Source organism: Montipora capricornis, chromosome 5 (genome assembly GCF_036669925.1).
Source record: "Montipora capricornis isolate CH-2021 chromosome 5, ASM3666992v2, whole genome shotgun sequence".
NCBI classification, from domain to species: domain Eukaryota; kingdom Metazoa; phylum Cnidaria; class Anthozoa; order Scleractinia; family Acroporidae; genus Montipora; species Montipora capricornis.
This window is the reverse complement of record NC_090887.1, coordinates 6,923,394-6,948,008: the sequence shown is the minus strand read 5'-3', so window position 1 is coordinate 6,948,008 and position 24,615 is coordinate 6,923,394. Positions and strand designations below refer to the sequence as shown.

At 37.6% G+C, this 24,615-nt stretch overlaps 1 protein-coding gene across 3 annotated transcripts in view; it reads left to right on the top strand.

Annotated features, from left to right (window-relative positions):
* LOC138049292 (alpha-catulin-like) overlaps positions 1-24,615 on the top strand; it is a 48,733-nt gene that overhangs the window by 5,938 nt on the left and 18,180 nt on the right. For 2 of the 3 annotated variants that reach the window (XR_011132323.1, XM_068895500.1), the window contains exons 1-10: positions 4,612-4,799; positions 4,952-5,320; positions 7,808-7,927; positions 9,751-9,840; positions 11,497-11,661; positions 13,525-13,734; positions 15,420-15,500; positions 16,380-16,538; positions 16,801-16,893; positions 19,052-19,202. Coding sequence is in view for 2 of the 3 variants with exons in the window: in XM_068895500.1 (XP_068751601.1) it covers positions 4,722-4,799; positions 4,952-5,320; positions 7,808-7,927; positions 9,751-9,840; positions 11,497-11,661; positions 13,525-13,734; positions 15,420-15,500; positions 16,380-16,538; positions 16,801-16,893; positions 19,052-19,202 (1,516 nt within the window). In the remaining variant the exon portion in view is untranslated. Of the gene's footprint in view, positions 1-4,611; positions 4,800-4,951; positions 5,321-7,807; positions 7,928-9,750; positions 9,841-11,496; positions 11,662-13,524; positions 13,735-15,419; positions 15,501-16,379; positions 16,539-16,800; positions 16,894-19,051; positions 19,203-24,615 lie in introns of those variants that run through there. The other variant, XM_068895501.1, reaches the window with a different exon arrangement.

Below are 24,615 nucleotides of genomic sequence, written 5' to 3'. Positions count from 1 at the left end.
CGCCTGAAATCGGGAAGTGCTAAATCTCTTTCAATTCTCTACTTTTTTCTGTCACGTGCCCAGTCGACTATTTCCGCAACTTGAAATTGATTTGATTTAATTAGATTGCTTCTAACTAATACGAAAACTGGGTAAAAAGGGGAAAATTATCTTTGCTTTGTGGAAAACGACTTAATTAAATAAATAGTCAGGTATTTTCACTATGGGATGGAAGCGGAATATAAGAACGGCTTTATTTAGCGTTCGAACATTCAGGTTAAAGCATTTCTTGAATATTGCAGTTTCCGTTAAATAATAACAAATACGGCAATATGAATATCAAGCAAAATTTCAGTGATGAATAAATGAATAATGAATAACTCGGGGAAAATGGAAGGAATAATGAATAACTTATATCCACACCGGGGTATTTTGAGTCAAGTGCCACAAAACGATACAACAAATGTTTTGTCTTAATCAATATTATTATATGACTAGCTCCGTGAGCAGGCAAGATGAACCAAATCACGCGCTGTGATTGGCTACCCGAGTGGGCAAGATGGAGCGATACTGCCCGCTCGGGATTTCTCGCTTGGTCCCGCAAGATCAAAGATCATTTTTTGGTGTTTTAAGTCATGTAATACATCCTTTCTTGACCAAGCTTGTTCGGTCAAGATGGCTGGATAATGGCCTCGTTCTTTTTTGCGTGTTTATGGACCGAGACGAAGTCGAGGTCCATAAACACGCAAAAAAAGAACTTGGCCTTGAATCTGATTGGCTGCAGAGATGTTAAATATTTTTGTTCGGCCAATGAGGTCCTGAGGATATCATTTCCATGCCAGAGTTGGCGCGAATTTTTGAGTTTTGAGGATGACTTTTTTACTCTTTTTTTTCTCAACTTTTGTTCTTGTTTAGTTGTTCGTATTTTAGCAACAACTTTCCATATCATAGTTTCATGCTACATCTCTGTCAAGCATTTTCTTCTTATAAATGAATTTGTGCGATTTGGCCTTGTGTATTGATATGATAATATTGATAATCAAATCACTTTTGGCCGGCATATATTTTTATTTGTGTCCCTCGTAGCATCATTTTCACCCTTTCTCCGCTCGGTCGCAAATGATGCTACTCGATCGGTCCACAAATAAACTACATATATGCCCTCTAAGAGTCATGTCTTATTTGAGACAGACAGGCTCTATTACTGGGCTGAAAACAACCTTTTGGCGTAAGCAGAGTATTATGTTTATTAAATCTGTTTATTCAAAGCCGATTTCTGAACTTAAGATGCGTATGGTAATCTTTTTAACATCACGAAAGTCGGTTGATTGGAAAAACCGGTGGGCTTCGAAAGACGACTTTCGAGCAAAGTTAAGACAAGATTGCGTCCCCTTTATATAGTTAAAAAAACTGTGAGTGTATTCATACAGCCAGTTACTCATCTACACAATTTAAAAAAGAGACATACTGCACTTAGAAGTGAGATATAAAAAACGCTGCCTTGTTCACGGAACATTTCCGGCAGCCATGAATTGCACAAATTCCTCAGCTCCAGCAGTCAATCAGGGTTTTAAAAATGACAGAGCGGCTTTCTTTTAATCTTTTGATTCCCTCCGAAATTGCTAAGCCTCGATTAAAATCCGTTCTTCACGGGATAAGGATGCTTGTTTTCAGTCGTGACAAAATAATCTGGCTCTTCACAATATCTCAATGCATTACGGTACACTCAGATCTAGACTGCTCCTGTTCTCTGCATTCTCGAGGCCTGCACCCTGAATTTGAAAATTATCTACCCCGAACATTAAAAGTCCCAACTAAAAAAAAGCAGCGTTCTTTCTTCACTTTACTTTAGTCCTACTACTTATAAATTATGCATAATTATGGCAGACGTGAACGTAACGTATGCAATGCAATTTAATGGCAATGTTCATGGTCACATTATTCTATTGGATATTTCTTTTAGTAAACGTTGTTTACAACGGTGAAAAATGCTCAGGTGCGACGGTAACCAAAGCTACAGACAGGCACGATTTTGAGTGAACGTTTGTTTCTTTATAAGCGTGAGAAGCTGTTGGAAATTAAGGAGGCACCCCAAAAAGTTGGATTTAATAATTCGTGACTTGCTAAACGCCCTTACTCGAAGTCGGAAACTGAATTGCTAAGGGCGCGGCTCGACGAGTTCGGACCGAAGGAGCTGTGCTGCCGGCTAGACGATCGACCCCTGAACACGACCCATGTATGACCTCCGATCGAGCACAGCACCACAGCCAGATGGAATAGGCTGGAAGTCGATGGGTTGCACTTAGGTGATTATTTCGGGATAATCACCTGAGCGGTTTTTTCAAAACATGAAGGCCGGAAGCCTTTTTTTCGAGGTGACAGACAAAGAAATTGATTAATTGTTATGAAAAGAATGCATATATTTTTAAATAATCACCTATGCGATATTCTCACGGCTGGACTGGATCTAGCATGAAATGGAGGCTAATGTGTGCAAATCTTTTCAAATGCAAATTAATTTGCCGCGCATTAGCCTCCATTTCATGCTAGATTCAGTCCAGCTGTGAGAATAGGAAACTAGTCTATTGTACTAAAACAATCATTCACCTCGCCTTCACAGTAACTTTTCACAGTAACTTTCCGTTGGGGCGCCTCGAGGTCCGTGGTTGTCATAAAACTGTAGCTATACGAACGATTTTTGCTCGCGCTGGTGATGCGATTTTTTCAAATTTTATCGTGTCGCCAGCGCGCGATGAAAATCACACGTGTAGCAACCTTTGAACTAGCGACGCGACAGGTGAAAAAATCGTAAGAAAAAAGTTGCCAGAGTTGCAACTTTCGCGACAAAATCGCAGAGATAGTTGCCCGCGTAGCCACCCTGCAACTTTATGCCCGCTTTTGCGACGCGACTAAAGAATATTTAGCTTATGAAATTAACGACGGTGCCTACTATTGTTATTGCGCACACATTCTGCGCATCTCGAGATACTCGGGTTTCCTATCGGTGATGCTTACTAATACAAAGATATTTTGGCGCAGTTTAAAACTATCTGGAGAAAGTAGATCTTAGTAAGTACTCTTGGTATCCAAAAAGAAAACTGGCGGTAACCATGCATTTTGGAGATATAATTAAGCTTCAATTTGAGAAAGAACGACATACATTGCTTTGTATTTTGAAGCTTTTAACAAATATTATTCATGAATTATCTTTGAAAAATGCGTGTTTACCCCCAATTTTCGTTTTGGATTTTAATAACACTTTTTAAGATCTACACTTCCAGCATATTCATGAACCGGGGCAAAAATATTTTTGAATTAGTAGGCCCCGTCTGTTTATTTATAGTGCCCAGGTCTTTTAAAGTGTGCGATTCGCGCGGCCTTGAATTTGTTGCCAACATTTGTCACAAGTGTAGCCACCCTCGTGCGCAGGCGACGCAACAAAATTTGAAAAAAATTCGCATCACCGGCGTTGAAGGCGGGAAAAGGACTTTTGGGAGTCACGCAACGCTCACATCTGCGTTGCGTGATGTGTTACGCAATCCTTTTCGTCCGTTGATTTATCAATTGCTGAAGACCTGTTAAGGTTTATTAAGTCACTTACAACATCTTTCATTTTATTTATGCAAACAGAGGAAACTGCACAAGTATCAATATTGAAAGGAATAGTCAGCACCCTTTGTCGTAAAAAAACCCACAGGGAGCCAAAGGAACTGAGTAACTTGGCGCTGTAAAATAGTCAATACGTGAAATTAATTGCGCAACTTTATTCCCCGTGTTGTTGTTCGAAGCTAGTGTTTCATTTTGTACTGGTCCTGAGGATACTTAAATACAGCAGGATCATAGTTAGCAGACGGGTTATGAGCAGGATGAGCTTGAGCTTGAGCTTGAGTGAGGCTCCAGCACTTGGTCAAGTAGCCTGACTTCTGGCTGTTATACACAATTATGGTCTCATGCACACAGAAGCCCTTCAAGCTAATCCTGCCAAGCCGACCACATGCTGAAAAGTTCAGACCACAACACCGGGAACACTGTCCCCTACTCTTTTCGAATAGTGTATGGGATCTTTAACGTCCCACAGAGTTAATGAACAAACTGTTGGGAGACGGGACCTCCGGCTCATCGTCCTTATCCGAGAAGACTAGAGAGTCTAACCATTTGCAGATGTAATTACAAAGGCAGCACTTTCTCCTCAGTTATTTAAAGACCCTGAGTGTTGGTCCGGCCGGAGTTGAATTCACGACCTCGTGACAGCGGGCCCGGTGCTCAACCAACTGAGCCACCGGTGCGCGGTAGTAGCAGGATACAGTGTCGGATACAGTACTTTCCTAGCGGTCAGTGTAAAATGCAGACTGCAGACCAGGGGTAAAATGCAGACTGTTGTTATAACGTAACTGTTGAAAAAGCCCAAACCCCTTAGAAATGCTAACCTTAGGCCTAATTAGGCCTAAAACAATATTTAGGCTTAATTGTTAGCATTTCTAATGGGTTTGGGCTTTTTCAACAGTTACGTTATAACCTCAGTCTGCATTTTACCCCCGGTCTGCAGTCTGCAGTCTGCAGTCTTCATTTTACACTGACCGCTTGTTCCCAGAGGAAATTGGCGCGTAATCTTGCGTGATTGATTGACACATGCTACTACAGTTTAGTCTGTACGTCGGAAGTCGGAATGGCGGCGAATTGAGGTAGCTCCGAATTTGTAAGAGCCTTTCTAGGCTTTCAGCGGCAGATATCCATTGCTTAAAATGGCCAAGTGGGACTCTAAAAACTTGGAAATTCGAAGCAAGTCAGTTGAACAAACACTTGTGCCATTAGTTACTCAAGTAAGTAGGGTTTCCCGTTGTCCTGCAACGGTGATCATAGACTAATTTACCAGGTTTTAAAGCTACAAGTAAAATCGTTGCTTTACCCTTGGTGTAACTAATATTTCATTTATTTCCCTGTGGTCTGATTTTAATTTGTTTCTTGCCGATAGGTAACGACACTCGTAAACCACAAAGAACAGGGTCGAAGATCTGAAAGAGCACGCAAAGCGATCCATGATATTGGCAAAGTTGTAGCTTTCGCTGTCGATCGATTTGTCAGCGTTGGCGAGCAGATTGCAGTAGAAAACGAAGATGTGGCTTCTGAAATGCTTGAAGCATGCGAAGAAGCCAAAAAATCTGGTCAAGCAATTTTTAATCTCACAAGTTCTGCCGGCGATGTTGATGTAGAAGAAACTGTAAAAGGAGCCGATAAGGACGGCGTAGTTCGCGCTGCGCGATCGCTTCTGTCAGCTGTTACGCGGGTTTTGATAATAGCGGACTCTGTTGTTGTGAAGAGACTTTTGAAAGCTGTCAAAAAGGTAAGAGATTGTTGTAGTCTCAGTGAATATTCAAATTTACGGGAGCTCTCTTTTGTAGTCTAACTCTCACAACGTCGCTAATCAAGCTAAACTATTAAACTCGTTGAAGAACACTCTTCATCCAGTTGTTTATTCTGTTTCTCATTTTGACTTCAACAAATGTTTAAATAAAAGACGTAATTTAGGATATGCTTTTTATTCCTTAGTTTAATAATCTAGTTAGAAGTTTGGGTTCTGAAACCGCTGTGAAATTGTTATTTTCAATATATTCAGTAACCGCGATACAATGTGTACAAAGAAATATACCTCATGTTTAATAATTTATTCTCGGGTCCAAACAGTTTGTGCTATTGTAAAAATTTATCAGTAACTTTTACCTATCTTGGTCACTAGACTGTAGCAAATAGATCGTTTCGCTTTCAGTGGCAAATAAATACCGTTTCGCCGTTGTGGTTCGCTGAAATCCTTGCGATGAAAGTATCTTTTTTAAGTAGAACTATTTGGTGATGAATCCTTGGAACGCATGGGCGGTACGAATGAAAGGCATTAATTACCGGATGATCGATTTGTAATCCCACGCAGATTTCTTACTATGAAGAAAATTTCTTCTTCTTCACATCACATCAATATGTGTATCAATGTTGAGCAATTTGGATGGCACACTGTGACCTCCTAAAGTGGTGCAATAAAATTGTATTTTAAAAATTAAAATCCTCGTACATGTAGAAGTTGTTTGCGCATAGCGGAAGATCGGCTTTTGAAATCCAAAAATTTGTTTACTCTTCGTAATCAATCAGTTCCACCATGTGCAAAATATTTGCCTCGCGGTTTTTGTGCTCTCATAGATCAGCTACAAAAAATTGTTGCGTGTCAAAGCGCTTTGCCCTTTCGGAGACTATATGGGAAGTAAGCATGGATTATCTGCCAATAAATTACAATAATATTATTGATGATAAAAGTTAGCCAATCAATGCATGAGAAATTGCTCGGTTCGAGGTGAAACTATCAAATCTGTTTGATTGTAGTTTTGCAGACTTTAACTCAGGTGGCCATGAGCATTTTTGATTGCCACAATTAAGGGTTTTTGATAATACTGCGATTCTTGAAGTGAAGTTTTATTTTATGCAGTTTGGTTGCGTGATTAGACCAATTTTCAGCGAACAAAATTTCATCATTTACATTTTTTTTGATATGAGTAGCCACTGAGCACACGAGAAAAGTTAGTGACAATAAATTGCATCAGTTTGAACAAAACTGCATACAGTACACTTTATATGTAGCTTTTGCATGTTATTTTTATTCATTTAACCTAGGAAATAGACTCTTTTGCATTTTGATATTGTAAAGAAACAAAATGACACCACCTTTTATGTGTCAGTAGAAGGCTTAAAATTAATAGTAGGCAGCCATGAAAGTCAGCTTCCAAGGCAAACTTAACTGAGAATGGAAAAATGTTCTTTCTCGGACACCTTGTTATTTTATCAGATTTAACACAAGACTTGGAACTATTCAAGTAAATGTTCCAGGCGTTTTACACCATAGACATGAATGAATGACTGTGAGCAGTTTTGTCATGATTTCTCCTGTTCAATGTTCATAAAGTATGCCATGAATTCTACTCAAAACAGGAAGAAGAATGTTTTGAAAGTTTCTTTGATGATAATTTAACAAGTGTAAGATACAGTAATGATTTCACCTTGACTGGTGATAAAATGAGATGAAAGTAGCCGGCTGAAGATGGATCCACAACAACTTTGACAATGTTTGTGTACTTTTATCATCATTAAGAGCAGAGACACAAAAAAAGTGGGATCAATTTGCTAATAGACCCTTTGCATATACATGTATGGCGCCTCCTACTTATGTTTTTAAACAAAGGATTTTTCACATGAATCTGAGGCTTAGGATGTACATTGCCATTTATGCAAAGGGTCTATGGGCAGGGTAAGGCTAAATCGCGTGGGTGGTTGGGTCATGGGTAGGTGGGTCGTGGGTCATGTTTGTTTGAAGATAAAAAATGATATGTATTAGCTCCCTCAGTGCGCTTGGTCCAAATTTGTCTTAGGTCTTAGGTCTTGTTTGTTTTAGAATTTCCAGTCGTTGATAAAAAAAAGGGTTAGGGTTAGGGACCCACAACCCACGATCCACGACCAATGACCCAAGAACCACAACCCACCCACCCACGCCGGTTAGACACTCTCCTATGGGCAGGGGTATCAGGGCAACCAAGTTTAACTCGTTGACTCCCAGGCCGGCCTGAACAGGCCATACATGTACTTAGTATTTTACTCTTTTTAACGCCAGACAATTTTAGTGGTCAGTGGGGAACCCCTGGGTTAATGGGTGTTGTTGCCCATCTTTTGAAACAGGGACAACTTAGAATTTTTTTTTGATTTTGAGCTCTGATCTGTCCGTCTGTAATAACTCTCACCTTCAAAATATTTTCACTGTGCAATGTACTTCCTGTATTGCTCATTTATCATGTAGGTGGATGACAGATTGAAGGAATTGGAAGGCGTCAACACCTTCACAGATTTTGTGCAGGCTTTCAGTCAGTTTGGATCTGACATGGTGGAGTTGGCTCATTTGTCGGGAGATAGACAGAATGTAAGTTCATGGAATGACAGAGGTATTTGTTGGTTCATTTGGTGTTGTCTAGTAGACTGGAACTGTCCCCTAACCTCTGTGTAGTGACTTATTAAAATGCAACTGAACCCAAAATTTACAGTACTTTTTTAAGACTATGATATAGACCGTCCTCTTCCATTGTGGAGGCCAAATTCTTTTATTTTAATGCTAACATGCATTTCTAGTCTCGCTATGACTAGCAATTTTCAAAAGAATATTTGATTCAAAATGAGGGCAGTATGTCTATTTAATTAACATAAACACAAAAGAATGTAAAGGAGGTTGCCATTTATGAAAGTGATCTATAATTATATTTCAAAGCAATATAAAAAAAAATGAATTGGTTAAATCCATGATTTATAAAAATGACTTTGAATTTTACTCCCTTCCTTTACATATAATTCCGAGATCCTTTTTTATTCTTGGAGGGCCGGGCCGGGTGACTTTTACCAGCCTCCTACAAAGGCTTTGTTAGTGACTTTTCATTCTTGACGGAAAATGTTTTTTTAACAAAAAAATACTTTTAAAATATGTCTTACTCACAAGAGTGTTCCGCTAAATCGATACGATCCCGTTATAGATGTCATAATAAGCTTGACTCAGTCCTTGGATAGAAGTGAGGGTTTTTGGAATCTGTCTTAAACATTGGGGACAATAATTAATGCCTTTAAAAGTTCACTGTTAAGTTGTGTATTTAACCAATTCAAAAGATTTTTTTTGGTAATTGCTTGAAAAAAAAAAACCAAAAACATGTACACTGTACCATAAACACCGGCAGATAAGTTGCACCTTTTTTCCAAAAATTGTCGCTAGAAAGCGGGGGTGCAGCTTATCTGCGGAAACATTTGAAAAAAGGTGTTATGGATTTTGACGCCAGTTTCCGTGATTTGACACTTTTATGGAAAACTATTTTTAATGAAATAATATTATTAATATTACACAAACCTACAAGAGAATACTGGTCATTGCTTTTGTAAGTTTGGTGGCTCTTAAAAGAGTCCTTGTTGATGTAAGAGTAAGCTCTAATATTACAGCGCTTTCAGTTGTCGTGACTAAAAGCGTTAAACCAACTTCATTGACAGATCCTTTGAGCGGTTTATGGTCATGCTTTTTTAACAGGAAAATGTCACACAGCACGCAAACCTGTTTGGAGCGTCAGTAACGGCCTGTAACTCCAACACTGGAGGATGTTTTGTGCAGCTTATTTCTTTATGTAATACCCCTTAAAACTCTTAAGACATCAGGCTGCTTCCGGTGTCCAGTTTTCCATTTTCGTGTCCGATCTAATGCCTGGTTACTAAGCTGCGGACGTTCTGCTCATGTTCTTGTTGCAATGCAAAAATCTATGGAAAAACTGTGTTGAATGAAGAAATTCCTGTCAACAAATACCAGAAAAAGATCAGTCGTATGTCAAAGTTCGTAGAAATGATGTTCACTATAATTATTTATTAATTAATTAAAGTGCTAAAATTGTGGGTAAGACTTTGAAGTATTTTCTGTTTCATTGTTAATAGTGAGTTTATGTTTGATGAAGAGTGGATGAAGAAGACTTCTAAAGACCCGACTTTGGATTTCTTTGGATTTCTTTAACTGCAATTGCGCTATCTTTAGATTGAAAGAAAATTCACGGCGAGGAACCAAAATAGTTTTGCCTAAATCAGTTCTAAATCATTTTGAGAAGTGGGTTTAATTGTTTTTTTTTAGCTAGTCTGCCTACATGTAATCTGACTGAAAATTGTAACTTGTATTACCTCAACAACCACAAGGTCAAGTCGTTTTTCCATATGTCTTTCAACATACAGGATTTAAAAGATGACACATTGAAAGCAGAAATGGGAGCAGCCAGGTCAATACTTGAAAAATCAACTATGATGTTACTTACAACATCAAAGGTAATGTTTGAAACGTCATTTTTGTTTCGTGTCACAATTTAAAACCATGTACTGATATCAAAGGAGGAGGTGTTTCGAGATTCTAGTTATGCAAGTTTTAGCTTTATCACATTCTGTAGACTTGTTGTAAACGTTTGTTTTAAGTTTAGTTAGGCGTCAGGTAAGAATGTTTACAGAAAGGACTGGGATCTGTTTCAAAACATTATGGGTTGTGGAGTTTTCTGGAGCACATGGCAATTGAGATGTCTTTACCTGTAATACAAGGTTGTGGCCGATTAAAATAGTTGTATGCATCTGGACAATTAATTTCAGCAATTTTTTGTCTCTTATAAATGCCTGAAAATTTCAGTTGACTTCAAGGGAATTCAAACCCTTGACCTCTGCAATGGCAGTGTAAAGCTCTGCCAACTGAGCTATGAAGCCACACGGTAAGGAGCAGGTCAATAGGCTATTTCCGAGTTCATGTCTGCCTCCTGTTCAAAGCGAGTCTAAGTGCGAAGTTTTTGTGATGGTAATTAGTTCTACTTTACATATGAATGAAAACTAATTTTCATAAGAAAAACTTCGCACTTAGACTGGCTTTGAAGAGGAGGCAGGTATGAACTTGGAAATGGCCTATTTGCTTGGTGCATGTGTTCATGTAAAAGGATTTGATGAATAAATGAATACCCTAAACACCCGCAAATAAACAGCACCTTTTTCACAAAAATTGTCGCTGGAAATCAGCAGTGCGACTTTTCTGCGGCAACATTGGAAAGAGGCTGCTTCTGGTGTCCAGTTTTCCATCTTCGCATCCGATCTAATGCCTGGTTACTAAGCTATGAACATTTTGCTCACGTTCTTGTTGTAATGGAAAAATCTATGGAAAAACCTGTGTTGAATAAAGAAATTCATGTCAACTAATACTAGAAAAATATGTTGGTAGCAATGATCTTCATTATACATGTATTTACATGTATTAGTGCTAAAGTTGTGGGTAAGACTGAATTATTTTCTGTTTCAATGTTTACATTCAATGAACAGTGGATGAAGAAGACTTCTAAAGACTCTACTTTGGATTTCTTTTGATTTCCTTTGATTTCTTTCAAAACGTTTTTCCAAACTTTGAGCTGCTAAATTCACGGTGCGGCCTATCTGTGGGTGTTTACGGTAATTGTGTTTCTTGGAGTGCTTGAAGCAATCTGCAAGTTTATTGTAAGAAAGAAACAGTTTTGAGGGAGGCATTTTTGTGTAGTGGTCAGTCCACGGGTCAATCCCAGCCTCACTTGTTCAAGGCCCAGCTCAGCCTCTGTGTTGTTTCCTTTGATGAGAAGCTTTGCTTCACACTGTCTTCATGGGTACTAGTGATGTACTGCTGGGAGTAACCCTGTGGTGAACTGGCATCCCATCCAGGGTGGAGTACACATGTAGGTTGTTCATTTTTTGAAGTGGGAGACTGGTTTGAATACAGTAACCAAATGTTGTCATTAATTTTTCAAAAATTAATGAATTTTAGGTTTGGAAGAATCTGTCTTTAATTAATGACTTCTGTTAGTTTAGGGAAAATAGTAGCCGACTTCTGAGAGAAATAGCTGAGGCTTTTTGGTCGGCTGTCAGTATCATCGTATGTACATGTAATTGAAACCATTGGGCTGACTACCTGTCCTGTTGTTACAGACATGCCTGCGGCATCCAGACTCTCGGTCTGCCAAGGGAAACAGAGAAGGTGTTTTCAAGAAGATGAGAGAAGCCATGGCAACAATTACATCCGTTGTTAAAGATGAGCACGAGGATGAATCATCTGAAAATGGAGGATTAGCCATGGATTTAGGGGAGTTTGAAGTAAGCCATTACAACACATGTGAAATTAATGGTATAGAAACAGGACATTCAGTGGTATGGAACACTTTATAGAATGGTTTTGGTCGACTGCCGTGGAGTGTACTGTAGCAAAGAAAGGGCACCCACGTTGGAGGAGTAAACAAAGTTTTTGGGAATCAATCCTACTATCTTGAAAATCAGCCTTCCTCTGGATGTGTGAACCAACACTCACAACAAATTGGCCACCTACCAACAATGTCAAGAATAAGTGTCATTTCTTGTTAATCCCAGTTATCTTAGCAAGCATTTGATGCGACCTTTTGTTATTGGCCATTCTTAAACTAGAGATGGATTAGCCATCTAGAAGACCTTAGCCACCTCAGATGGCTTGTTGGTGTGGTATAAAATCAGGAAAAATTTGCACATAGTTGTCTGAAATTAAGGGCATGCCCTTCTCTTGCAAGACTACAAGTTTACGGTAGCAGTCTAGTATAAATATGGGACGGCCAAAACGTGATGGCCTCACTTGCATGAAATCAATTTAAGCTTGAATGCACCAAACTGAGGCTGGAATTGGAATTCATGAAACAAGACCTCTCTCCTGCAAGCATCCACAAGGCCACCCAGCATACGGCCATCGTGTATTTATATTAGACAACCTTAAAGGTGTTAAGGTTGTCTACTGTACATGGCTTAGCTGTTTTCTAGTATAAAAAGGGCCATTCATGTGTCAACCAGAGGCTTACTGGCTGCCGAAAAGGGTTTCTTACCTTCCAGTGGTTGGCACATTTGAATACCATAACCAGTGTCTTTAAATGGATAATGAACTACCGGTACATTGTATCTTCCTTATGGGTGGTTGGGTGGTTGTTTGTCAAAATTAAGGACGGTGCCTACTATTCAAGGGTGCTTTTGTGCTATGTACATTGTATGAATATGCGGGAAAACCAGATCTTAACAGTCAATTGTTACTGAAAACCAAAAGGAAAATAATTATTGGGGGTAACCTCTCATTTTTTAAAGATATAAATAAATGCTTTAAAACCCTTTGACACCCAAACTGGTCTGAACTGGCCGGACTTATTATTTTACTCTGTTTAATGCCAGACGATTTTACTCATCCATGGGGAACCCCCAGGAGTCAATGGGTTAAATCACATGACTTTATTTTCTGAAAAATGCATGGTTTCCCCAAATTTTCTTTCTTTATATAGAGAGCACTTGCGACATGTAAGTTCAGCTTCACCGCATACATGTACATGTAGTTTTACTGTAAACATGTAAAAATGTCAGAGCACCAATTTGGCCAGAGATTCATTCATGAATGTGACATCTTATTTGGGTCGAGTTTGTTTTTTCTTTTCGATATCCTTTGAGGTTATCTCTGCAGTTTTCCTGGGCCCAGTTGTCGCCAGTTTACACTAATCTGTGATTAAATAAAATTATGACTTGCTAACCAAGGCTTGAATTTAGTCTGCCAAAAAAGCCGTAACCTTGTACATGTACCTTCATGCTGAAAGAAAGCAGAAGCATGATCAATTATTATTTTGAAAGCTAAAAAGTACTGTTCAAACTTTTTTGGATCAGAAAATAGACTGTATGTACTTCAGGCTCCCATACATGTAATCTAAGATTGGCTTTGTTACATTTGTAGTCAGGCTTCACACTAGCTGGGCTCTGTATCTTACATGTATTTAAACCAAGATAATAATAATTATTATAAATTATGACTTGATTTGCCATAAGGTCATTAATTACACTGATCTTTGTAACCTTGAGACTTTTATAAAGACTAGTGAAGTAAAACATTTTTTCACTTTATTTATTTTCGTACAGTCATTAAAAAATGACCCTGCATACATGTATCATTCTTTTACAATACAGAGTGTTCTTGAAGCTTTTAAGCAAAGTTCTCCAGATGACAGTGAGTGCAAGATTAAATTTCAAAAGGCATTTACAAGGATCTTAGATGATGTACAGTCAGTGATCAATTCTCCTCACACAAGAAAAGAAAAACGAGAAACAATATTAGCTCTTTGTGAAAATGCTCAGGATATTATGAAAGACATACTGGAAAAGTCCAAAGACAATAAGGTAAATTTGAGAAGGGTATGATAATTTATTACTATTAAATTATTCAAGTTTAGAAGTTTGCTTTCAGCTGAGGAGGATGGAGCAGTGTAGTATCATACTAGTACTTTGTACTGAAGTAACTTCTTCTCTTGAGATCAACCATGGCCTTTTGGACGTTGAAGGTAAAATTCTGGTTAAGAGTGAACTTGCCACTGGACAATTTGGGTAATACCGTCGAAGGAACATCCAAATGCACAAATACTCCTTTAGAGTACCTTTTTTATTGCCTTGTCCCCAAGTGGATCTGGAACCTGCTTCCTCCTCTGTCCATAGTGCTTCTTTTAACTATTTTTAAGTCTTATTTTTGGTGAACTTATTGCACGTCAGTACTTTCATTTGTAAAAGCCAGTGCTATGATTGAATAACTGTTGGCCGTGTCACCGTGCACATAATTCCATGTGGGGAATTTTGCACATCTTCTGTCACACTACATGTATGATAGAAATACCCAAGACCAAATAGGACTATGGAACTATGATCTCGGCTGATCTCAAGAGTATGGGACGGAGGCATTGTGGCCCAGTGGTTAGGGCACTTGCCTTGATATCCGGAGATCCCAGGTTCAAGACCCGCACTGACAACTCGTTGAATTTGATCCTGGTAGCCCCTGGTTCAACTTCCCAGCTGCACTTGTAAATAGCCAACTGGTTTGTCTTTGGCCAGTGGGGATTCTTACCAGTTGTTGTTGTTGTTCTGTTGTGTCATTTGGTTGTGTTTCATTGGCCCTGAAAAGCTCCTATGGGGAGCGGTCAATTAAGTATGTATGCACATGTAACTGTTGGGTAATAAAGAAAGCTGGCAATCATCAAAACAGTTAGCTGACACAAGTTCCTGGTGTTTAGCTGATTTATCTACCACCAGATTGTGTCAATGTAAAATACAATCTTGTGCCGAGAGTCCTAAGGCTATTAATAATATTTTGGTCAGCGGGGTTATTGCCTGGAGAGACTCTTGGATAATCGGAAAAATTCGAAATAATATTTTTGATTGGCTGTTACATTACAACTTCAAAAGCTCTGGCTCAAAAACCGTCCCAGATTTCTTGGGAAAATGGCGTCCATTATCCCAGAGTCTCTCTCCTGGCAACAACTCGATGGCTAAAGAGCCTGAGGACTCTGGGCAGGAAGTTGTGTAAATACCTCTTACTAACCAAGTTCGAGGTCTGTACTGTAAGTTACGGACCAAGACCATAAATCAACGGGAAAAAAACAAGGATCCGTAACTTATGGTACGGACCAAGAAAACGAGGTTAGTAAGATATTTATTTTATCTCTGAGGTTAACCGGCGCGCGGGCAAGGAAACTAGTCAAAGTGAAGCGGAAGGTTCAACTGCCACAAAGAATGCCGTGCCAAAATCCCAAAAACTAAATCTTCTTGGCTGTTAAGTTTCAAATAGTTGCTTGCAAGATTCAAACAGTTTTCAGTACAAGTTTATGCAACAGAAATGACATGAAAAACTCGCTAGATGATGTTTTGTCGAAATTTTAAATTTAGTGGGCTGTACAGCGGGCCGTACTGTAGAATACGGCCCGCTAATTTAGCCAATTACAGCGCGCGTACTATCTGAGAGATATAATAAAGTGCAGGTAATGTTCAGTCTCATGGAAGAGTTTTTGCAGGTACTCACAAGTTGGTTTTCATTACAGAATGAAGACACATCAAGTATTGACACATTAGACATGGCTTTACAAAGAATTTACAAAACTTCAAGAGACCTAAGACACGAGGTACAGTATTATTGTAAGAAAATTAACGTTCTTTTTTTTGTTTGCAATTTAAATTGCAGTTAAATGCAATTTAATGGGGTGTGCAAATGAAGAGCAGTTTTCTTTGGTCAGAGGTGGCATTATGTAACATCCACCTGGATCTGTTTTGGGGTTCGTTTTGTAGAGTTTGAAGTGCATTTTTGAGCCGGTTGAGGAATCTATTTCCAGTGTTGGCATCTTGTGCTTTGGGTGTGAGGGGCTCATGGCTGGGTTGCCAGGGGAACTCTCTCCATCCAGGAGGTGGCTGCCAATTGTAGAAGCTCCTGGATATTTCTCATGCACCCAACATCCACTTTAAGACTCAGCTGTTATTGTAATCTAGTTCAGAAATAAACCTTTTCATAACATGATTGTAATAATAATCTCAGTACAACTGAGGCAACCATTCACTGGTCAGCTTGGTTGGATAAGGACTGGACTTTGATGCTGGAGTTTGTACAGTAGGTTCGATCCGCGACCAAATCAACACTCATGCTACAGTGGAAAGAGATTTAAATAATATTATTATTGGTGGGTGTTTCTCTTGGTAAAGATTGCTGCAGTTGGAGAATGCTTGTGGTGACTTGCTGCAAATCATAATAAGGTGATGATGAGGATGATGATGATGAGGATTATTATTTTGGAGTCTCGCTCTGTTGTGTGTCCCTGACCAGCGTCTCTAGTACATGTACTTGTAACTTGTTTAAATGAATTTTTATCTTAGTCTTGTAATTATGGTGAAAGCAATTAGATAAATAAAGAAATAAATGATGATGATAATTATGATTATCATCATCATTATGCATGATGTACATGTATATCCCATTTTTAATCACTACTTTTGTGGTTTCCTCCTTATAGGTTCACCAAGTAGCAACAGATCAAGTTTTTGAAGCGTTTTCACATTTAGGGCACAAAAAATCTCTCCCTGCGTTGAGAAGTGCAGCAGCATCTGGAAGCATGGGCCAGATGGAGAGTTTAGCAATTGTCTTCTCTCAAGATGCCAAGCGACTCCAGGAGGTAAGAATTACTGAATCAAAAGTAAAAATGTGTTGTTGTCAACTGACAGCTGGGCTTCTGATAGGATGTGGACAAAAATTAGAGATTGTGCAGAAGTTTTTTGTCATATTATGCGTAAACTTGCAGTGATTATGCGGAAATTATACTGGATTATTCAGAAATTTAAACAATTATAGTTATAGAACTAATAATTAGGCCCATCCACTGAATTTAAGAACCAATACTGGTTTTAACTGAATCAATTTTTGTTGTTAATGCACAGGTATCAAGAGTAACAAGAAATATGGCATCTAATAGACCCATTGCTATCACGGCAAAGAAAGTTGAAGAAAATATAGATACACTTTGTCCACAGGTCAGTATTACATGTAGGACATGAAAATCCCATGAAGGACGGTGCCTACTATTGTTATTGCCCATATGTCCTGCGCATCTCCAGATAATCGGATATCCTATTGTTGATGCATACTAATACAGGGATATTTTAGCACAGTTTAAAATTATGCAGAGAAAGTAGATCTTAGTAAGTACTATTGGTATCCAAAAAGAAATTAATTGGGGGTAACCATGCATTTTTCAGAGATAATTAAGCTTGACAAAGAACTCCATACATGGCTTTGTATTTTAAAGCTTTTTACAAAATTAATATTGTTCATGAATTATCTTTGAAAAATGTGTAGTTACCTCCAATTTTCTTTTTTGATTTCAGTAACACTTGTTAAGATCTACATTTCCCACATAATCATAAAGCGGGGCAAAAATACCTTTAAATTAGTAGGCACCGTCCTTAATTGTAATATACTATTTTTTTTTTTTTTGAGTTGCTTTATCCTTTCATCAACAAGAAGGATGATTTTTGAAGCACTTTAAGCCTGGTTCCATTGCTCTTTTTTTTAAATCGTGATTTCTGAATACTGATTGTTTGGTGAGCTCTTTTTACGACAATTACATTGTACTTGTACAGTAACATCGAAACCTGATTTGCTAATTTGCCGTTGTCAATAAGAGGCGAGACAATGCTCCTCGTGTAAACTTTTTCTTGTTGTAATAGGACAATCAAATGACTTTTGGAGGGCATTTAGTTTATTTGTGGCCGGAGTACGAGGGACACAAATAAACTACATGCATATGCCTGACAAAAGTCATTTGATTATCATTATTATCAATACACAAGGCCAAATTGTACCAATTCATTTAATAAGAAGAAATTGTTTAATAGAGATGTAGCATGAAACTATGCCATGGAAATGTGACTCCCTAAGTGTATACAAACAAAGGTTGTGAGAATGAAAGGAATGCATATATTTGAAGTGCGGGTTGTAGACCAAATAGGACAAAATTAATAGGACAGTCCCATTGGCCGAGCGAAGTTGTTTGACATCTCTGCAGCCAATCAGTATCAGGGTGGCAAATGTATTTTCAGCCCACACATTTCCCGTTTGGCCCGCAAAAAGGCGTGTTGTACAGAGGGCAGTTTGTCATTTGGCCGCACGTATTGATGATAATAGCCAATCAGAAACGCTCATTTTGGGAAATAAACCTATCAGATGTCGAGAAAGTTATGGACAATGCTTGCTTCTTCTTTATGTCATGTTCTTGGTCACACTCTGAAATAAACATTTCTTTGACATTGAATATTGTGGTAAAATTTATCCAATTGAATGTGGTTCAGTGATGTCTATATTCTTGTTGACAATGATATTTGTCATCACAGTGGTCAAAATGTTGTGTGCCGAGTGAGTCCACAACAAATTTTGACCACTGTGATGACGAATATTGTTGTTGATAACTAAGAGTACAGACAGCACTGAACCACATTCGATTTGTTAAACACATTCAGATACCACTCAACTCTTTATGACCTGTAATTTCATTGGCCCGATAATGATGCAGCTTCAGTGTATTTAGGTTTAGGCTTCATTGTTTCTGTTGTCTTTTTTTTGTACCCATTATTTCTTGAAATAATCATAAGAGTGACTGTAATAGCTGTGTCTTGACTCCACATAATTATTTCGCACAATGTTGCGCTTTAGGAAAACTAGGAGCGGAGACTGCTTGCCGCATAGAAAAAAGGGAGAGTTCATGTGAGACCAATATGAGGGTATGGTACCATCAGTAATGCATGCACAACTGTCAGTACCATACCGTCATATGGCTTTGATAATAATTATTATGGAAGGCCATGTCTCGTACAAAATCCAAAATTAATTTTACCACCCACAGCAAAGCCATGGGTCATGTGTACCATTTCCATACCAGATGGCCATGTTGATGTACAAAACAACAGAAAATGGCCCCACAAGTTTTGTATAGTATTAGAGTGAAATTCCCAAAAGACATATCGTGGAAACTGATACACTTTACGGGTGAAGACTAATTTGAATCTGTTCCAGTACATTTATTAACTAGTTTTGGTCATCTAAGATTTACCAACTACATTTTTAACTTGAGGGTAACATTATCATCATTTTGATTGCAAATGATACACATTAATGTATCAGTGAAATTCACAGGTTATTCATGCTGCCAGGACACTAGCTTCTCATCCTGTCAGTAAGATAGCTCAAGAGAACATGGAAGTTTTTGTTGATGTTTGGGAAGCTCAAGTAGATGAGCTTGGTAAAGTACTGAGGCTAATAACAGCAGGAGGAGATCCAAGTAAAAGTAAGTTTTATATTGTGTTTTACACAATCATCTGTTTATGTTGCGCTCATCCCCAATGCAGTGGTTTCTCCATGGGACCTTTAATGTATGCTATAGAGTGTACAGCAAAACCATTGAAAGCAATTGCTTGTGTTTGATCCAGCGTGCAGGCTCTTGTGAGGACTATGCCATTGTGACATTTCATGTTCAATAACTATACGTAATCACATGATTTCAAGTGAAATTTGGAATAAATAAGCATGAGTATAAATTACTGTTTCAAAGATGAACAAAAATAAAATAAAACAATAATAAAATGATAATAATTATTGTTGCTATGTACCAGGAATGCGTTCCATACTGTAGTTTTGTAGGTACATGTAAGCAAAAACTTAGTGCAAACTTCTTACATACAGTGGTGTGTTAAGAACAATCACTGTTGGTACTCCATTTGAACTGGTTCGCAGTAATGATTGCCTGCTTCATTCAACCATAATACATGTAATTACTGAGCTAATTTGAACTTGGAGTTCTTGTTATTGAGCTACATGTAGGCACAGTAATGAGTGAAATACAGTACTTCATGAAAAGTGGCAATACTATCAAGTAACCTGGGCACATTGTTTATTGTAACTGGTTGTTAAAAGTGAAGAGGGCATTATTTTTAAGCCTGTGGATAACTGGTACAGGATACCAGTGGAATAAGAGTCAATCAAAATTTGGTTGACTTGAGAATCGAAACCTTGGTGAGCTTGTGGTAGCACCAAGATACTTAAAGTATTTGTCAGTATATTGAATACTTGCTTTTCGCATGATGTGGTGTACCTGTTCAAATTAACATTTTCCTGGTTCAAAATTTTTTGAACAAGTTTAATTCTGATGTTTTTTATTTCATTCTATGGTAGTGAGTATAACATTTTTAGAAAAATCAAAATTTAACTGGTTTGAAAAAATTTGAACCAATGAAAAATAAAAATGTGAACCGCAACAGACATGTACCTAAAAAAATGTAGCCATATTGAGTCCCAAATTATTCCTCCATGTTTTGAATCCTATTCTTATGCCAACAATTTCTTTTTTTATCATTTAAAACTGACTGAAATACTGACTGCTCATCACATGAGTGAAAACCAAGAATTAACCCATTAACATCAAAAGTGCCCCCAATCAGTGAGTAAAGTTGTCTGGTGTCAGCCAGAATAAAAATCGCATGTCTCGGTCTCAGGTAGTAAAGGGTTAAAAGAGAATCTTAATCGTCATTCATTCTATTATTTGACCTTGCTGCACTCCTGAACAAAGAACTTTAAGTGTTATCCATCTTTGGATCTTAAAAGTTAGTATTTGTACAAGGAGATCATAGCCAGTCGTAGTGATCGCTCATAGACAAGTAGGCCACTACATGTGCAAATCATTTTTGATCTGAAGTGTCAGCAAGCAAACTCAAAGCAGTTTGCATTATTACAAACTTGTCTTAGTTGGGAGATTTGAATGACAAAAATAGTTGTTTTAATAACAGATGGAGATTGCCACTCTCAACAAAAACCAAGTATTAAAAAACCTCACCCAGTGAGGCAGGTCTAAAAACACAGGTCACATCCCACAGGTCAAAACTAGAAGTCCTTCCTCCAGTGATGAACAACTAAGCCAAAAGTTTCCACTTATGTCCATTAATGCAAACCGCAAGCCCAATTTTGATATCCAACACAGTGTCCCTTTATTTAAGTTTTTCTTACCTACCGTATTTCTAACAACAAGGTTACCTTAGTTATTCGGTTATAAGGCGCACCCCAAACTTAGCAATTTAATCAAGCTAAGTTCTCAAACTGAAAATTACATGAAAATACTCGGTTATAAGACGCACCAAAAAAATGAGAGTTATCAAAAGGATTTGATGAATCTGAGAACAATTATCCTTACACAATTGGCATTGCTCGTATTTTTCCTCGCCTCTTCAGGACTCGGAAAAAAAATTAATAATACTACACAACTCGCAAAATATCCCCGCATATTATACACTGTATGTTAAAGCATTCAATAACTAAAGGTTATTACCGCTTTGCTCTTTCAAAATACATGTAAAAGGTTTAGCGGTTGCCACTTTGCTGCTACTTTTACTAAAATAAATAAAGAAAAGATAAATTTATTTTGTTTCTTGCCGTGAAGCTTCTTTCAATCTGAAGATATGGAGCACAATTCAAGCATAATTTAGCAGCAATGTTACATGCACAACACCATTCCCTTGATCATTTGTCAGTTTCTTTACACACAAGTATTGAAGGCTCATATTTTGTTTAAAACTTTGGCAACAAAATACAGCGCAACAACTTGGTGACTAAAATTTGCAAAATTGCGACCACATTTTTGTATCTTGTCGCAAAATTTCCCTGAACATGTACCTGTGGAATGTGGCCTTTGTTTTAGAAATGTCGAACTTAGTGTCTTGGGACTAAGCAGTTAACATATATTTGAATGCTTGCTAAAGCTGACCTACACTGTAGGTTGCCTTGGGTTTATAAGCCGTTTTAAAAGTTGTGTTTTTTGTAAAGGAAGTCTTTTTTTGTTGTTAATTTTTGACTGATAAATCTAATTTTGTGAATTAATTAACAGGGTGGTCCTTTAGAATGAAGACCTCAGTTTAAGCGTCATCACAATGCAACACTAAACATTTAACTGCAACAGAGCTGTCATCAAACTAAAAAATGTAAAATAATTTTGAAAGTATTTTTAAAGCTTTTTGCATCTAATTTTTGTAGCAGATGAATTAAGATCTTTTCATATCACTAAAGAATTAAAAGTGGTTATCCTGCAAAATTAATACACTGTATCTAGAAAGCTAATTGTGGTGGCGTAAGGAGAGAAAGAAAGAACATACTTGACTAAAGGACAATAAGCTTAAACACAACTACACTTAATCTGTAGCTAAGTATTGATACAGATTACACAGAAGTTCATTAATTAGGCAAGTTAATAATACTTAAAAAATACTCAAAAAATAATCATTGATAAGCAATTATTGAGAAACTATTTGCATATAAGATTTATGGCATTAAAAATTGATTCAAAGGGAAGGCTTTCATTTTACATTTAAAATGTACTGTAGTTTTGAAATCCAAAGAAAAAGAAGAATTGATTTTTTAGTCCTAGTGCAGCTTTAAATATATCAACAATTTTTTTCAATTTACTTGTAGGGAAAAAGTAGCCGACTTCTCTTAGTGAAGTACCCAGCTGTTGGTGCTTATTGAAAACTCTTTATATTCTGACTGACTCTGATTTTAAAGTGCTTAAATCTTTTATTGATGAAGGAGCACTGTAAACTAAAGGCGTCCTTCTTACAGATGCCATAACACCAGAATTAAGATTTGAAAGAATTGTTCTTTGTGCCGTACAATTGTGAGATGACTTTTTGTGTACTGTGGTCTGAACAAGAGACGTTTTCAGATTTCATCTGTGTGGATCAAGTGACAGTTGGATTCTTCTTCAACATCGCCGTAAATCCTTCAGTAAGCGCCCGCCTCTATGTCCTCTGGTTTGGTGGATTGGGAAAATTAATGCAGTGAATGCCTCAACTGATTAATTTCATAGATTGGAATGATGTCACAGCATTTAAATAAACATGAACTTGCTTAAGTCCATTGTTTGTGATGTTAGCTGTAAGCTGCTTCTATGAATGTTTGATTCAGTGCAAGGTCATCAGGATGGTAGACTAGAAAAAAAAATTGTTTGCTCAGCCATTAAAATTTTGCGTAGAATTAAAACACAGAAAAAGTCGACACTGCATAAGACAGTAGAACCTTGCCAAATAATGTTTTCCTTTTCAAAATTGTGTATACTTCTTGGTCACTTGGCCATGAAGGGGCGCCACTGAGGTAGGGCGCTTACTAGAGGTGGGTGCTTGCGCAAGGAAATACGGTGAGTTCTTTTTATCTGCCTTGATGTATATAATTATGTACACTGCGATAATTAGATGCACACAGATTTCAATAAGCATCATGAGTATCCCCTTGCTCTTCTCTCCAACTTCAACATCACTTGTATCTCGGAATACAGACAATTAACGCTGTTCCTTAAGTAAAGATATAGACAGTTGCATTTACCCTAAGCCAAAAATAATGCTAACCTTTACCCTTACCTTATTGTTGCAAAATAGGAAGCACAGGCTTAGACTTAAAAGGGACACTTGAATTGTGTTGGATGTCAAAATTGGATGTGCATCTAATTTGATGCTTTTCTGGACAAAAGTGACTACTATCTGAATGAAATGGTCAAAGTGAACTAGCGATGCTCACAATGAGGAGGAGACTATTTTTATTTGGTTAAGCCTCAATGCAAAGCGTTTATTAGGTTGCTAAATTCATGTTGAGGGGACAAAAGAGAAGGCAATGACTGTGTTTCTATGACCTCAAAAAACTCTTTCCGCTCAACCATTCTCTGCACTTGTCTATGACTACCCTGATTCTTAGGTTTGTTAAACTCTTTTCTTTAAAGAGACTGTTTTTGAGGCTCCTGAAAAGTGGAAAAACCAGTACCACCATCACCACCACCACTACCACTTACCACCACCACTACCACTTACCAACACCACTACCACTACCACCACCACTACCACTACCACCACCACCACCACCACCACCACTTACCACCACCACTACCACTACCACCACCACCACCACCACCACCATCACCTCAAGTGCAACCAATCAGCGCATAAATTTTTCAATAATCACTTATGTAATTATACTAAAGTATTTATTATTACTTGATGAGAAACTTTTCAATCCTTTCCATACGTGTGATAAAATGTCTTTATTTCACCATGCATTTGTAAAGAGTAATAATTATAATAATCATTATTATGTAATAATCACATTTTTAACCAACTTCTAAATTATTGATAATAATTATGAATTACTTGAGAAAGAATACAATAATTATTAATATTCCTGTAACATTTAATATTCTAACACATGAACACTTCATGACATTATCCATTGCCTTTAACATTAATTTTGTAACAGCTCAGCTTGTTTGTTAACAGAATAATTTTCACCTTGGTCTACCTCTTACAGCAGGATCCTTAAGGTTTTCTGACATAGGTTTCTAGTTTATATCACAGATTTCCTTTCTGTAAAATAATTTATTCTGTGATGCATGATGCTTGTTGGATGTTTCAACACAAAAAATTGCATTTACTCATTGAGATTATACGGCCATAGACCTCTTTCATAATGGCGACCAAATAAAATATTCTTTTTTTTTAATTCTAATAAGCCTTATTAGGATCGCTACGATGAGCAAATAATTGAGGGCAGTAGCGCTAATTAACACAAAGACAAAAGAATGTAAAAGTGGTTGCCATTTTAATCAAGGCCAGAGGGAGCTTAACTAAAATGTCATCCAGTTTTGGATTAATTTTGTTGTTACAATAATGAGAAGC